Source organism: Gallus gallus, chromosome 23 (assembly GCF_016699485.2).
Source record: "Gallus gallus isolate bGalGal1 chromosome 23, bGalGal1.mat.broiler.GRCg7b, whole genome shotgun sequence".
Lineage (NCBI taxonomy): Eukaryota > Metazoa > Chordata > Aves > Galliformes > Phasianidae > Gallus > Gallus gallus.
Genome location: NC_052554.1, coordinates 897983 through 913311, shown reverse-complemented (window position 1 = coordinate 913311; position 15329 = coordinate 897983). Strand labels below are relative to the sequence as shown.

General features: G+C 49.4%; 2 protein-coding genes across 27 annotated transcripts in view; one reads left to right on the top strand and one right to left on the bottom strand.

Annotated features, from left to right (window-relative positions):
• Nucleotides 1-753: 753 nt before the first annotated feature.
• Nucleotides 754-9407, bottom strand: LOC124417374 (basic proline-rich protein-like). Its single transcript, XM_046903694.1, has 3 exons — nucleotides 9398-9407; nucleotides 7885-8675; nucleotides 754-825 (listed from the first exon to the last, which is right to left on the bottom strand). Exons 1-3 carry the CDS (start codon nucleotides 9405-9407, stop codon nucleotides 808-810), a joined length of 819 nt encoding a protein of 272 aa, XP_046759650.1. The 3' UTR covers nucleotides 754-807.
• PUM1 (pumilio RNA binding family member 1) overlaps nucleotides 8061-15329 on the top strand; it is a 69924-nt gene continuing 62655 nt past the window's right edge. For 24 of the 26 annotated variants that reach the window (XM_040651700.2, XM_040651699.2, XM_025142979.3 and 21 more), the window contains exons 1-2: nucleotides 8061-8151; nucleotides 10671-11044. In XM_040651700.2, coding sequence (XP_040507634.1) covers nucleotides 10682-11044 — 363 coding nt within the window. In that variant the 5' untranslated portion in view covers nucleotides 8061-8151; nucleotides 10671-10681. The remainder of the gene's footprint in view (nucleotides 8152-10670; nucleotides 11045-15329) is intronic. The other 2 variants (XM_015297541.4, XM_015297542.4) reach the window with 1 other exon arrangement.

Below are 15329 nucleotides of genomic sequence, written 5' to 3'. Positions count from 1 at the left end.
CAGTGAGCATGGTGGGGATGGGTCAATGGTTGGACTGGGTGACCTTAGAGGTCTTTTCTAACCTTTCCTCTTATAAGATTTTATGATTTTTTCTTCCCTTTCTTCATCTCATTTGTCTTCCTCTTCCTCTTCTTCTTCTTCTTCCTCTTCTTCTTCTAGCTCTTCCTCATCTCCTTTCTTTCCTTCAACTCCATCTTTTCCCTCTACATCTTTGTTACATTAATAATAGGAACTTAGTATTAATAACAAGAATTAATTCTTACTGTTAATAGGAAGCATTAACAAACACTTGTTCCCAACAGGATCTGGGAACTGTTTCCTCTTTGCCAGAATATTCCCCTGCCAGAAATTTTAACCTGGTCCAATACCATGCTTGAAGCACACAATGAGGTTCCAAGCCATTCTGACTGCTCTATTTTATTTTATTTTACTAATCGTGCATATTCAGATTTCATTTGATTTTTCTCCCCCTTTTCCCACAGAATGGGAGAAGGAATTGGGCAATGCCATTGTGTTAACTGTGCAGTGATCCTTAGTCCTGCCCTGTCCCCACTTGGGATGTGGCATGGACAACGGTCATGTCACCCCAATGGCCTCGGGTGTCCCTGTATCATTTGGTCACCCTCACATCCCATTATGTGGGCTCCAGCCAAGGGATCCAAGCTGATGAACACATGAAAAATTAAATTACTTTTGGTAATGCTTCTCAAAGAGCATCTCCTACCTGTGCTATCCCCACTACTTGGGCGCCAGCTCTCCTAGCAAGGATGACCAACAAGGTGGAGTGGTTTGAGTGGTAGAAAAGTGTCACCATACGTGTTGAGCCTGCAGAAGGAAGAAATGGGAGGGGATAAAGAATGGGGTGCGATGGGGAGCCTGGGGGTACCTCGTCCTGCTTGTGTGCCCAGATGGGTTGGGACAGATCCGAGTTGACAACGATGAGCAGAGCCTGAATGATAGAAATGCATGAGTTAATCAAGTGTTTTCCAATTAAACTCATCAGGGCTGGGTGGGGGCATTTGCCAGGTTATTGCACAGCTTTTGTGGTCACAACATTCACTTTCTCTTATCTGATATATCCGGTGGCCTTTGGAGTAATTGACTGTTGTGTGATAAAAATCATAGAATCATTGAGGTTGGAAAAGAGCTCTGATCTAAGACCACCAGGTCCAAACCCAGCTCATCCCACTGTGCCCACTGACTACACACCTCACCGCCACATCTGCACAGTTCTTGAACACCTCCAGGGATGGTGACTCTACCACTCCCTGGGCAGTGGGGATAGAGGGGATGGGAACATGCATGGAGAGCATCCCTGCAGTGCATAGAAAGAAATAAAATCCTCAGCAGGCTGCTTTAAAGCCATACAAACCATCCTGGCTGGGGGGAAAGCTGCATTTCTGGGCTTGGTATGTGCTCAGGGCATTTCAGGAGGAAGCAAGGACTGGAGTTGGCTTTGCAGGCAGTAAGTTGCATTTGCTCAGGGTTGGAAATTTGAAGTGTGTCTGCATCCAAGGCAAAGTGATACAGAGACAGCAAAACGCCATGTAGGTAAATACTGACCTGCAAAAATTCATGTGAAGGGAAAGTGATAAGAAAACTCATAGCCATGCTCCATGTTGTGGGGCCCACAGGGCTGTGATTCCCCATAGCACAAGCTCCCATATATCACAGTTGTGAGTCCCCTGGAAGCTGGAGTGATCCCATATCAATCCCCCCAACAAACCCCACCATCACCAACTGATCCCCCAGCACTTAGCAGAGCTGATAACCCCTCTGTGATTCGTATCCCGTGAGATAACCATGTTGCAATTCTCACATGACTCATCCCAGGCTGGGGATTGCAACACCCTTGGTGCAAACATCATCACACCTACCCATTATTTGGGTGTGTTGCAATTTCAAATAACTTCTCTTGTGAAATTTATATTGACCGTATTTCTACCTTCACAGGAAAGAATCAACAGCTCCCTTTTTGCTTTGAATAAAGCAGCAGCATGTGGAGGAAGAGCACTTGCTGGTCCATGTTCCACCACTCAGTGGGTTGAGTGGTGTGGAGATACAGGTTGGGGATGGGGGTCAGGGATGGAGGTTGAGGATGTGGGTAGGGGGTGCAGTTAGGGGTGTGGGTTGGGAATGCAGGTTGGACATGTCTGTTAGGATGCAGGTAAGAATGCAGGTTGGGAATGCAGGTTGGGGATGTTGCTTGTGCTTCCCAGCAGCCTCCTCCACTGGCTGTGGGATGCTGTTCTCTGTCTCTTCTGGTGCCCACGGTGCCTGCAGGGAGCCAACTTGGCTCAGGGGCTGCTGTGTTTCCCCCTGCCATCGACAATCACAGGGTTCCTCACTCCCTCCGGTTCCCTACAGGTTTACAGATGTAATTTGATTTCAAAGCAGCAGGAAGAATTCTTTGAAATAAGCACTGTGGGGGCAATGTGAATTGCTGATGCTGGCACACACATGCAGCATTCCCAGCACCAATGCTCTCAGTGCCCCAAACCACCCGGGCACTCCAAGAATGTGTGCACTGCACTGCTACCCACAGCACGGGTGGGCTTTGCATATCAGCTTTACAGCCCTTACAGCAATGCTCAAATGTCGTTACAGAGTCCGAGCATCTCCTGCAGTGCCCATGTAAAGCAACGCCTCGTCGCCGTAAACAGGAAGGGCAGGAAGCAAAGCGATGGGTTTTCTTCCATCGCAGCACCAGCAAAGAAAGGGATGAGGAGCAACAAAGGACCGATTGACCCCGCGCAGGAACGCTGCTCCCCTCCTGCAGCCGCAGAGCCGCTGCGAGGCACAGATGTGGTGGAGGAAAAAAGCCGCTTTCACGGGGCTGAACAAAGACATAGAGACTCTTTTCAGGGAGCCAAGTGGGTCTGTAGTGCCTTCGTACACTTCTCTAGCTACATGTTGAACCTTGAGTCTTTAGTAGGGAAAATGCAGGCCAGCTGAGGCTGTGTGAGGATGTGAGGTGTGTGGGATGGGAGCAGCGCTGGGTTTGTGCTCAGGGGAGCAACGCTTGGTGCCGGGTTTTCATGGGGAACTGATGGAAAAACACAGCCTGGGGCACCTTTTGTCCCCTTTTCAGGGCTGGGGTGGCACCTCATGCTGTCCCCAAGGGACATCCCCGCCTGGCATCGCATCGCTGCGGGAGATCTCTGCCGTGGTGCAGGTGGTGCCACCCCAAATCCCCATTCCCCATGGGGTGCTCTTGTACACATGGACCCAGAGGGTGCAGGGGAAGGTGGGAGCTGTGCAGGTGCCGGCCAGGCAGGAAAGGCTCCATCTTGTACCCAAAAGCAGCATGGTGCCAGCCACGTTCCGCCATTCCTTGAATTTGTCTCCCTGCCCTGTTGCCATGGGATTCCCAGTGTTGTTCCTGGCACCGGTATCTCTTGCTCCATGCTGGGGCGCGGCTGTGCTCGGCACATGGTGCTGGCTCTTCCCGTGGTTTCATTATCTCTGGGTCTTTCTCCATACACGCTGTGGAGCTCTATGGTCCAGCTACCCTCACTTCCCATCCAGCTGCCCTGCAGCAAAGACATATTTTGCAGATCCAAATCATGGAGGGAGCTGCTCCCCTTGCTCCAGCCATAACACCTGTGCACTGCCTCCAGGAGACGTGAGCAGGCCAACTGCATGCGGCAAGGGCTGCGCATGGGTGAGGTCCCAGCTGGTACCTCCAGGTGCATCCCCTCCTCACCATGGGCAAAGGTTTCTCTGCTGGCAAGAATGGTGCTAACCCTGCAAGCTTGCAGGTGGTGGGCAGAGATGCAAGAGCTGCTCAGTTCCCATCTGCATTCAGGAAGGTTGAATAAAAGCAGCCTCCACCCAGCACCCAGGCATGTATGGATGCCCAAATCAAAGGTATGCATGGGTGGAGGGATGACATGCAAAAGGGCTCTGTATGTGCAAGAGGAGAAAAAGGAAGAGGCAGCCAGGCCCTATACACTGAGAAGATAGTAAGAGGATTTAGGGGGGGTTGCTAGATTCCCTGGAGTTCAGAGCTGCAGTAGAGTTTGGAGCTGCAGTGGGGTTTAGAGCTGAAGTGCTGTTTGGATCAGTAGCAAGATTTGGGACTGCAGTGGGGTTTGGTGGTGCATCAGGGAGCCTCTGTCTGCCCCAGCCCTATAGGTACTGGACCCCTGTATGCTCACCATGCCCAGCTCCATCCTCATAGCTTCACAACCAAGCCCTCCAGAACCCTGAACTGTGGCTCAGCTGCTCGAGTTGCACAAGGCTAGACAAGCATGCAAGCATTTTGAGCAACAGAGCTCCCTTTCTCTCCCTCTGGTCTCTGAAGGCAGGGACTTAGGGGTCCCAGGGATGTGTCCCCTCCCCACAGAGCCAGCCTGGGCACTAACTGGGCTACAGGCACCGTGGGAAAAACCTCGTCTGCAAACCTGTAATTAAAGGCTGGATCACAAAGCACGCGCCCGAGGGGGTTGAATTAAGGTTGCGCAGGCAAATTTAATTCTGGTATTTCCTAAATGTGAGCATGCAAGGCTGCAGCTGGAATGATGCTCTAAACGGATCCATTTCCCTCCCCCCCCCCCCCCCTTTTTTTTTTCTCCAATAGGAAACAAAATACAAAACACAGATATCTGCACTGTGGTGGTCAGCAGCAGCACGTTGTCACCTTCTCTGGTGACATCCCAGAGGTGGAATCATCCTCCAGCGCCCAGAGAGAGCTGATGAAATGCAAATGGCAAACATGGAGTGATAGGGGGAGTCGCTCCCCATGAAGCACAATCAGGCTCTGGGACTTGTTGCATTCAGGCTGAGCTTCCGAAGGGCTTAGTCATGTAATTGCCTGTCAAGAAAATCCAGAGTTGATGTAGTTAATGATAACAAACAATCTGGAAAGCTTAATCAGCTGCATGCTTCAGAGCTCTAATTACTAGAAATGGGGATGAGGCGCTGTGTCCTCCATGTAAGGGGATCTGGCGTTTTTGCAAGAAAAAGTGATTTTTCAGCCAAGATGAAACTTTCTGACTTGACTGTTGCCAGGTGGCTCTGCAGCCAGGACTTCCTCCAGCTTTCAGCAGCCACAAAGCTTCACCGGCCGCTTTGTTCGCTTGGCTGCTGCCTCCCAAAAACGCTGTGCTGTTTCTCAATAAGAGCATGGAAACCTGTAGGCAACAAGTGTTGGTGAAAATGAAGCCTTATCTGATGGTGGAAAGATGCTGCAGAACCGACGTGGTATTTCCCACCTAGGACTAATGATGACAGGTCCAGCTTGGAAAACGTCGACTCACATACCCTGCATGTGTGTGTGTGCAGGATGGGATGTGCAGTGATGTTTCCAGGAACTTGGAAGGGCGTTTCTTAAAGATGAAGTGCCTGGGGACGTGCTGCAAGCTATCTCTGCTATAGCTGCATGGGGTTGTTGTGATCGAAGTGCCAGACCCAGAATTTGTCTTGTTGGGCTTCCATACAATTGGCCTCAGCCTATTGACCCAGCCTATCCAGATCCCTCTGCAGGGCCTTCCTTCCTTATTTATTTATTTATTTATGTGGCTAACTAAATATTGCTGCCCTACTTTGCACCAGGAGGAAATGCCCTTTCTTCCAATTTGTCTTTTAATTTCAGAAATAGTAAAAGTGCCCATTTGTCTGTGAAGTGAAAGTGCTCGGCGGCCCTTCCTCCATGTCCCCAAGGCTGCACATGGCCACACCTGCCTGGGGATGCTATTCTGCAGTCAATGGAGGGAGAAAGGCACTTCCAGGTGTGATTCAGAGGTCAGGATGGCGTCAGACTCCTCCTGAAGATGTCACTTTCCCTTCTCAGACCAGTTGAAGCCCAGATGATGTGGTAGGATTGGGCCACAGATCCAGGTCAGGTGGAGAGTAACAGTGAGACAGAGAAGGACAGGACCTTCCCACCTCCCACCAGGGACAACAAAAATAATAACTGCACAGGGGCAGGAGGAGTCGGGGCGATCCTCCACATCCCACTGCAGAAGGACCTGGGCCAATCCCCAGTGAATTTAGGAAACTTTCCAGTGATTATAAGAAGTTTTGGCTCCTGGTAGTGATAGAGAAGAAAGGAGAAAGGCTGGGAGGACTGTGAGTGAGAAGGGGCTGCATGCCCCTATGCACCATTTCCCTGGGTTGCAACCACTTAATACTTCACCCACAGGACTCCATCCCTCCCCTTTTCATTACAGAATGATTTGTCGCCATGCCAGGATGACACAGTTTTGCTATCTGTGTTTCCCACAGGGCTCTGCTATGCACAAGTTGGTGGCGTTCTGGGGGTGCTGCACTGTGCACAGGGTTGGGTTTGGTGCTGGGACCTGAAGATCTGATAGAGGGTCACTGCATGCCGTGCTGCAGATGGGCTGACCCCACCTGTAGCAGGGCAGTGCCGCTTGGCACAATTAGCTGCATCTTCATTAGGAACGTTTTCCAGAAAAACCTGCTGATGTTCCTATTCTGGTGAAGGGCTCAGGGAGCCTGGGGCAGCCCGGCCTCGCTAACAGGAGCTGCTTGTTGTGCAAGATCCGTGCTAACAGCAGCCCTTAGGGCTTCGTGTAGCAGGGCAACCAGATCGGTGTTGCTTGCTGCATGCCCGCACGGGCAGCGTGCTTCTGTGGTGAGTGGGGCTGAGCCCGGCAAAGCTGCGCTGAATATATGACAGCAGGAGGATCCCCAGGCTCTGGGAAAGGTGTTTGGAAGTAAAGCTGTAAGGTTCCAATGAGCTGCCCCTTTAACATGGACGCGCTCTCTCAGGAACTTCTAATCCCAGAGTGCAGCGCTTTGTTTGAATGCCCAGAGTGCAAGCATGGCTGGAGCAGAGCAATGCACGCTGGGGTGCGTAGTTTGTGCTTTGGAGAAGGGGAGAAAAGGGAACAAAGGGAAAACATCTAAAAGGTGTACAGGGCTGCTAGAGCCCAGCTTTCAGTGTGCAGGGCAGGAAACAGCACCTACCGATGCACTCGCTGCTCTGCTTCATGCACTCTGCTTGCATCTGCCTCTCCTTGGGCTCTGTGCGAAGGGAACCCTCACAAATGGTTTTTCCCAGCCCTGAATGGCACTCACAGCAAAAGCAGCCACGCTAACACAGCATGGTCGTGCTGTGGTTGTGGATGCCGTGGGGCCTTAGGGCTGTCAGTGTTCGAATGAAGAGCTTGGGGGCAAAATGTGGGGACCTGGCGGGGCCATTAGCGAACACTGAGCTCTGATGTTGTGTTCAGGTTGGATATAAGGAAAAATCTCTTCTCCAGTGAAGTGGTGATGCATTGGCACACACTGCATGGGGAGTGGTGGGGTCACCAACCCTGGAGGTGTTCCAGAGCCGTGGAGATGTGGCACTGAGGGACGTGGGCAGTGGGCATGGTGGGGGTGGGTCAGCGGTTGGACTGGGTGATCTTAGAGGTCTTTTTCAGCCTTAACAATTCTATGGTTCTATTACACATCCAACTCCTCCAAAGGCCACCAGGTATGTCAGATAAGGGACAGTGAATGTCATGATCACAACTATGCAATAACCTGGCAGATCCCCCACTCAGCCCTGCCAAGTTTAACTGGAGAACATTCGATCAGCTCACACATTAACCTCATTAAGACTCTGCTCATCCCTGTCACCAGGTCCGTTTTGGGGTGGGAGCGGGAATCCCATATCTCACAGAGGGGTCCATCACGCACTGTAGTGCTTCTGTGCTGGAGTCTGTGCCAGGGAGAGTGTTATATCCCAGTAAAATGCACACAGATGTCCACACGTGAGCTGGAAGTGGTGAGGAGTGCCCGGCACACAGCCCGTCGGGGTCTACACAGCAGGACTGGGCTTCTGCACATCTCCAGACAGGTGGCGGCGGTGAGGTGTGGGGCAGAGCGTACCCATCTGTGGGGAAAAACAGTGAAAATGGGAATGGAGACCAGCGAGCGGTGAAAGCCCGGCTCGGGGAACACCAGAAACGTCGCTGAGCCGATCCCAGGCCGCGCAGAGCCGCCCCCAAGCCGCGCCGGGCCTACCCAAGGCCGCGGTCGGGCCGCCCTCGGCCGGGCCGCCTCGCCTTCCCGGCATGCAGCGCGCCGCCCGTCCCCAGTGGGCCGCCATGTTGTCGGAGTGAAAGGCAGGGGGAGAGGCAGGCGGCGAGCGGCCTGGGGGGGGCCGAGATCCAGCTTCATCCTACCGCTCCGCCCGTGAGTATCGGCACCGGATCGGGCCCCCGCCGCGCCGCGCACCCCTGCGGAGCCGCCGGTGGGGCCATATTGGCGGGAGGAGCGGGCGGAGCGGCGGCAGGGCGGCCCGAAGCGAGCGGCGGCGGTGGGGCGCTGCGCCCGGCTCTCCCGCTCGGCGCCCGGCCGTGTGTCGGCCCCATTGTTACCCGGCGGGGGCTCGGCGGGCCCTTCCCGTCCCTCGCACCGCTCTTCCGTTCCCCATCCGGCCGCGGGAGAACGGCGGCGGCATTGTTCAGCGGGGGGCGGCCCCGTGGCGGTACCTCCTGGGCCGCGCTCCCTCACGGCGGCGGTGGGCCCCCCCCCCGGGCACGGCCCCTCCCGGGAGCCCCGAGCAGGCCCGGCGGGGAGGGCCCGGCCCCGCTTTGTTGCCCGCGGAGGGCGGGGGGGCCCCGGCCCGTGCTGGGGTGGGCGCGGCGGGGCGGGGGAGCCCGGGGGAGGGCCGCTGGGGGGGCCGGGGGGTCCCTGACAGAGGGGGGGCACGGGGCCTGCAGCCCGGCGGAGGCACAATGCGGGCGGTACTTACAATGTGCGCCGTGGCCCTGTTTGTGTGCGTGTTGGTTTCTGTTGTTTTTTTGTTTTTTTTTTATTATTACGCTCTCCTTGTTTTTGTCTCTTTGCATCAGTGCCGTTTGGCCATTTTTAATTACACACTTGGTGATTGTTAGAGAAGAACGCTGCTGGGTTTTTTTTTTTCTTTGCCCCCCAACCTGGGAAATACTTGTTGGTATTTTGGTTCGTTTGATTTTTTTTTTTCCTCCTTTGTTTTTCGTTTGTTTGTTTTGTTCCGTGTCTGATAACTTTGCTCAGAGCAGAGATTTCCTTACACAGATCATGAGTAAGGAATTTCCTTTATGAAGAGTGAGGGCGGTGGGGTGAAGGGTGGCATTTAGCACCGCTGGTGTAGTGCTGCTTGAAGCAGTCGGGTTGGTTATCATTTTTCCCCCTTCCTGCAGGTTTTACCCTCTTTCACCTTAAAACTTCTGATAGGCCACGCAGCTCTCAAACAATGAGAGCTTGAATTTCCCCTCCAGCTTTCCAAAAAAAAAAAGCTACCACCCAAACCACCACCACCACCAAACAGCTCCCGTCCAGCTCCCCGTTTAACTTGTTGAGGTGTTTGTCTGCCTCCAGCTTCGTGTTTGAATGCTGCCTGTGGTTTTTAGAGTGGATTTGTCTATCGGAAAGTCAGAACCGTGCTGTGCCTCACTGGGAGACATCGCTGCTTGTGCTTGAAATTAGCTCGGTGATGCCTCCGAAGTTCAGCTGGCTGCTCAAAGCCTTGTAATCTAAACTATTTTGCTGCTAATGATAACACGGAGCGCCTTATTTACATGCTGTATTTTGGTCTGGGGAAAAGGAAAGCTGTCTGCTCCGAGTGCTTTGTGGCAGCGCTCTGCCCGAATCTCCTGACTATTCTGCCTTTGTTTGTAAATGTGTAACTCTTCGCAGGGAGCTGTTTACACAGGGAAGGTTTATTGCATGTTTTTAGGAAGAGTTTGGGAGTTAGCGGGTCCTCGCAGCCACTAACTGCTTGCAGCAGAGCCTTGCAGCTGCTGGTAGCTAATGAATGTGTGTTGTGTAGGTGACTTAACATATTTCTGATGCTCTGTGTGCTTTGAATGACAGTATTCAGCTGTCCGCTACATTTAACGCGGCATTTCTATAAAAACACATCTTGGAACTAAACTTGAACTACCCACAATGCTCCTTTCCCCTTTGCTCCCTTTCAAAATGTCTCCTTTGCCAAGTTTTCTCGCTTGTTTAGCGCTGCCTCGTCTGCGTTAGATGAAAAAGGAAGCTTCTGGGAGCGGGAGCTGCTGGTGCAGAAATTCAGAGTGCTTTTACCGGGTCTTGCCTGAGATATGCGCCTAAAGCCCCAAAAGGTGTGGATTCCTCTGGCAGCGCAGCTACCGATGAGCTGCATACAGCTTTGGAGTTAGCATGATGGTGCACGGTGTGTTTGCAACCTGATAAAGCACAAATCCAGTGTTTTCAGCTCGCATTGGGAGCTTTGATGTTTTGTGTGAGTGCTCAACACTTGTGTGCTGATGGAAGATCCGCCCTGTGATCTGGGAGGTGTAAACAAGCACGGCAAGCACTAATGGTAGAGCGCTGCTCTGTGTTCTTTCGGGGACTTCTTTCTGGTGGTTTTCTGTGGCAGCACTTGGGTTGTTTTGTCCGTTGCGTAAATGGGCATTCTGCTTTCAGTGTAAGGGGTGCCCTACGTGAGTCTCACACACACTGCTAACGCTCAGCTGCACAAAACGTGGGATTTGGGGCCAATGTGCATATCTGTATGGTGTTTTAGTTGCAAAGTTAGTAGAGCAAATGACCGTTACGAAGAGTTGGCCTTGGCATCGTAATGTTTCCCACATCAGAGGGTGTATTACTGAATGTGCAGAGCTGAAGCTTGAAGGATTTAACCTTCCCTTTTCCTTCTCCCTTTCTCTCTGTCTCGCCTCCCTGCCCTCACCCCGTAGGTGTTGGTGGAATGAGCGTTGCGTGTGTGTTGAAGAGAAAAGCAGTGCTCTGGCAGGACTCGTTCAGCCCCCACCTGAAACAGCACGCTCAAGATACAGCTAATCCCAACATGCCTGTTGTATTGACATCTGGAACAGGGTCCCAGGCTCAGCCACAGCCAGCTGCAAACCAGGCTCTTGCAGCAGGGACACACTCCAGTCCTGTTCCTGGATCCATAGGAGTTGCAGGCCGCTCCCAGGACGACGCTATGGTGGATTACTTCTTTCAGAGGCAGCATGGTGAGCAGCTTGGGGGAGGAGGAAGTGGTGGAGGCGGCTATAATAACAGCAAACATCGCTGGCCTACTGGGGATAACATTCATGCAGAACATCAGGTAAAGAAATGTTTCCAAACTGAACACATGAGCGCGTCGGGCTTGTGATAGATGCTTTTAATGACATCGTTTAAAGCTTAAGATGTTTTGTTTTTAATGGTTGGAATGCCAGCGGCCCTGCTTGTTTTCTCTTTTCAGGATTGCAGTGCCTTGCTAGCTATAAACTGAAACGTTTTGGTTCTCAGGGGTGTTGAAATCCCAATGCACTCTCTGACAGTCAAATGTGTGTTTGCAGAAGTTATCGTTCCCTTTATTGATTTTTTTTTTTCCCTTCTGTGTGTCTATGTGTGAACCAGTTTAGTGGTGGCTGCTGCTGCTTTTCAAATCTGTTGCTGTAGTTAAATAATTCTTATGTAATGGTATTACAAAACTGCCAATGCATGTAGGTTGAGCTTTTACCATTCCCAATATTGAAAAACACAGTTATTGAAGTTGCTTGTGATGCATGCTTGCCTGCATTTCTTGCTTATTTCTTCTGAGGTTGGTGGTTGTTTTTTTTTAATATTTGGATGGGGAAAGTGCTATTAATATGCTTATCTGGTCTGAGAAGGGAACATCACTAAGAACATGAGGAACAACAGTACTTTTACAAATGCAGCTAACGCCTTACAGTGACTGAAAGATTCTGAAGGGGTAGTAGGCCAAAACATACCTTAGTAGTAGTGTTTACTAGAAGGCTTTTCAGTCACTGCATTGTCAGATGTGCTGCAAGTGAAATGGGTGTATGACTCACTGTAGCTTGCTGACTGTGACCTGTAAGTAACTCGTCAAATACAGTAGTGAGCTAAGGAGATCTGCTCCCATGCGTCCCTTAGCATGAGAAGCACAGCTTAGGTATGGGCATGTTGTTAAAATGCATGATTCCCACAAGTCTATTCAGAGCAGCAGACACAAAGCTTTCGCAACCTTTATTAATATCTCCTGCCTCTAATTTCTAAAATAAAAATGATCAAGCCCTTGTTCCTGTGCTGCGCCTCCCCAGGGGATGTGTTGTCATCTGAGCCCTTTGAAAGCAAACGTTGCAGTGAATTTTGCAACCTCACTGAAGTCAGTGTGTGCATCAGTAAAGAAAACCCAAGTGCCCTGTTAATTTGTTTTGTAAGAAAAATCGTATTAAATACTGCCATATGAAATAAACTGTTAGAGCAATATTGGAGTTATTCCCTTCTGTGGAGCATAATATTTAGGGATAATTCTGTAGAACTACATCGCGTTTCTATGTTAACTGTCTAAGCTTTGAGTCACTGAATACAGTTAGTGACTTGCTTTGAGAGACACAGATGGAAGAGGTTTTAATGCACTTGAATTGGTATAAGAAGTAGTAAGCAAACATTTCTTATTCAGTGGCTATAACTTCTAAGTTTTTAAATAAAAGTTGCCGTGTGGTTGGCCAGTTGTGGAGATGTTTAGGCAGGGAATGCTGTTGTTTGCATATTTGTGTAGAGATGGTTTTATTAGTCAAAAGATGTCATAAAACTGTTAATTCTGTTTTCCTTCAGCTCATGCTTTTATCTTCCTGTCGCTGAAAAGCACTAAAAGCAAGATCAGCAAAACTCTTTGGAGGTGGAGGGAGTGGACCTGCAGGCACTAAAAATGACACAGGGGTTGGAACTTTCCTTACTGCACTCTTTAATAGCTTGAAGACTTAATGTCAGAGAACCCCACCTGTTGCAGGGATGTGGCCTGATGTCAGCAGATGCTTTTCCTCAGTTTGATTTTCTTCAGAAAGTTCTTGAATGAAGTCATGTGACTTCCAGCACTTATTTGAGAAATGAGAAAACTAGTCAGTTTTTACTAGTGTAAAGGAACTTAAAAACAAATGAACAAAAAAACAGCGTGCATGATATTTGAGGCAGAACACTTAGAATCATAGAATGGCCTGGGTTGTAAAGGACCATAATGGTCATCTAGTTTCAACCCCCATGCTATGTGCAGGGTCACATCTTCACTTCTGAGGAGATGGTATGGTTGAGATACACCTGCAAGGTGAAGTTCCAGCTGGTGTGAACGTATATGATTTTTTCACATGTGTTCTGGTACCTGATGCCTTAGAAATACCCTGTGATGTAGTTAGGATGAAACCTTACCTGTTCTTTTTCCAGGTGGTTTTCACATCAGCTGCGGTGTTCTTGTCATTTAGTCTTGGTGTTTTGCATTCATAATCAGTCCTTTATCCAATCTGTATATTTAATTTCTATAAAGTCAGTTCTGAGGCAGGACTGTAAGCTTTTTTATTTTCTGGTGTCTGTATACTACAGTGATTGGGCTCTTTAACTGTATGTTTTTGCTTCAGTCTTTTCTGAGTGCCTTTTTTTCCTATGGTTCTCTCTTTGCCTTGAGTTTTTACTCATGGGAAACAGCGCAGGATATATGTAATCCTAACACTGCCATTCCTTTTGACTATTTGGCCATCCCTGTGTCTGTTTCATAAATTATCAATTCCTTGGAGCAAGAACTAGTCTCATGCATAGAAAATGGTTTAATTCAATTGGGGCTTAACCAGGGTAGAACTGAATTTGTCCTGTGAGAGCTGAAGCAGTGGAAGGAAGTGGTGAGAGGTGCAGAGAGGTGGGGCATCCTTCTGGATGTCTGTTAGCTGGTGATTTTGTTTGTTGTGATGCGCTTGTCTTGCTGGATACTTGGTTTTAAACTTTCAACCATAGTGCCACAGGGGCCCTTCTTGTTGCCTTCAACCCTGACAGTAGCTAAAAGATAATGGAAAGTCAGAAAAATTATAGGATGGTACAGGTTAACATTTGCCTAGAGCTTAGGAGATCGTAATTAAGAGAAGGGGGGTTTTCTTAATTGTTGAATCCCAGTTTCTTTTTTTGTTATGTACGTAGACAGGCATCCATCCCTGTCTGTTGGTGTTAATGTTGCAGTGATTTCAGCAATGATAGTATTTTTGTTGTGTGTTAGTAAGCAGTTGAGAGTGATGGAGTCAGAATTTATTCTGTCTTTGCTTCTTGTTTTTTATTGTGCTGTCTGCTTCTGTCTTTTGTTTATCCTTTTACCAGCAGCTCTGAGAATTGAGGTGTGAATGGCTTTAATGGGGAAAAAAAACAAAACAAAACATTTTTCTTCTCCCAGGGATGTAGATACTGTCCTCTTGTTGTGAACAGGAGGAAGATGCCGGCTGTTCTTCACATTGTAACTAACAAAAATTCTCTTCCCCTTGCATTTCTCTCTTATCTTCCATAAGAAGGGAGGCAGGAGGGGAAGTTATATAGCAATATGGAGTTAAGCAGTGGAAGATACCACTGTCATTTTGCATGTTAAGATATTAAAGATATTAAAGATATCTATCCAGATAGTACACATTATGAATTCTCCAGTGTCTGCAAGAGCAAAGAGGTAATGTTGAAATTAGACTTTTTGTCTTAGATATGAATTTCTGAACACCCAAACAAGTTCCTGTCTGCCTGCAGCTACAAACATTTATCTAATCGTCCATCTCTTTACGTGGAGGATCCTTCTGTCAGCCAGGTCTTGACTGCAGACATACATTATCTGCACAAAGAAGCAAGATAAGTTGAGTGTCAGTGTCCATTAGTAATACTAAGATACAGACGGAAGAGTTTTAGCTGTAGTTCATCTTTAGCGTGTTACTGTTCTCGAGGCTGCTTGGGCAGCTGCTAAGCTATCTGCACTAGGGTGTTCTTATGCTGTTTGTCCTGCAGAAAACAGGCAGATCTGAACTTCATGTATGTATGGGAACTGTTGAATCACGGCCTGAACCACTGATTGATCACCTGAGGCAAGCACTGAGTCAGCTGCGGGAGCACAGGTGAAGGCAATTCACCTGTGTGATCCGAAGGGGTGGAACTGGCTCCAGCTCTCCTAGACCCCATTTAAGGACTGGCTGCTGCTGGGGAAGGATCTCTTTCTGGAGGTTGTTCCCTTTGGAGTTTTTCTGTGAGCCTACAACACGTGTGAGCGCTTTCATTTGTTTTTAATTATCCCTTTCTACTGTGATAATCCTCCCAGTTAGAACCTGTAAAATACCAACCTAACCATGCTACTCTGCTAACTGTACATTTGTTGATTGTACGGTGTAGAAGTTGATTCCTGATGACTGAGGACCTAGATTGGGTTTGACTTACCTGTGGAAGGTTGCATCTCATTACAAATCCAGACAGCCACCTACTGCTCCCAGGGGAAATACAAGACAGTTGAGATACTCTTCTGGGAGCAGTTAACAATACTGAGTGGATTTTTAGAAAAAAATGGGTGGCTTTTCTTGGATGGGGTCTCCTCGGGCTTGTGTGCATGGATGTTCTTGAAC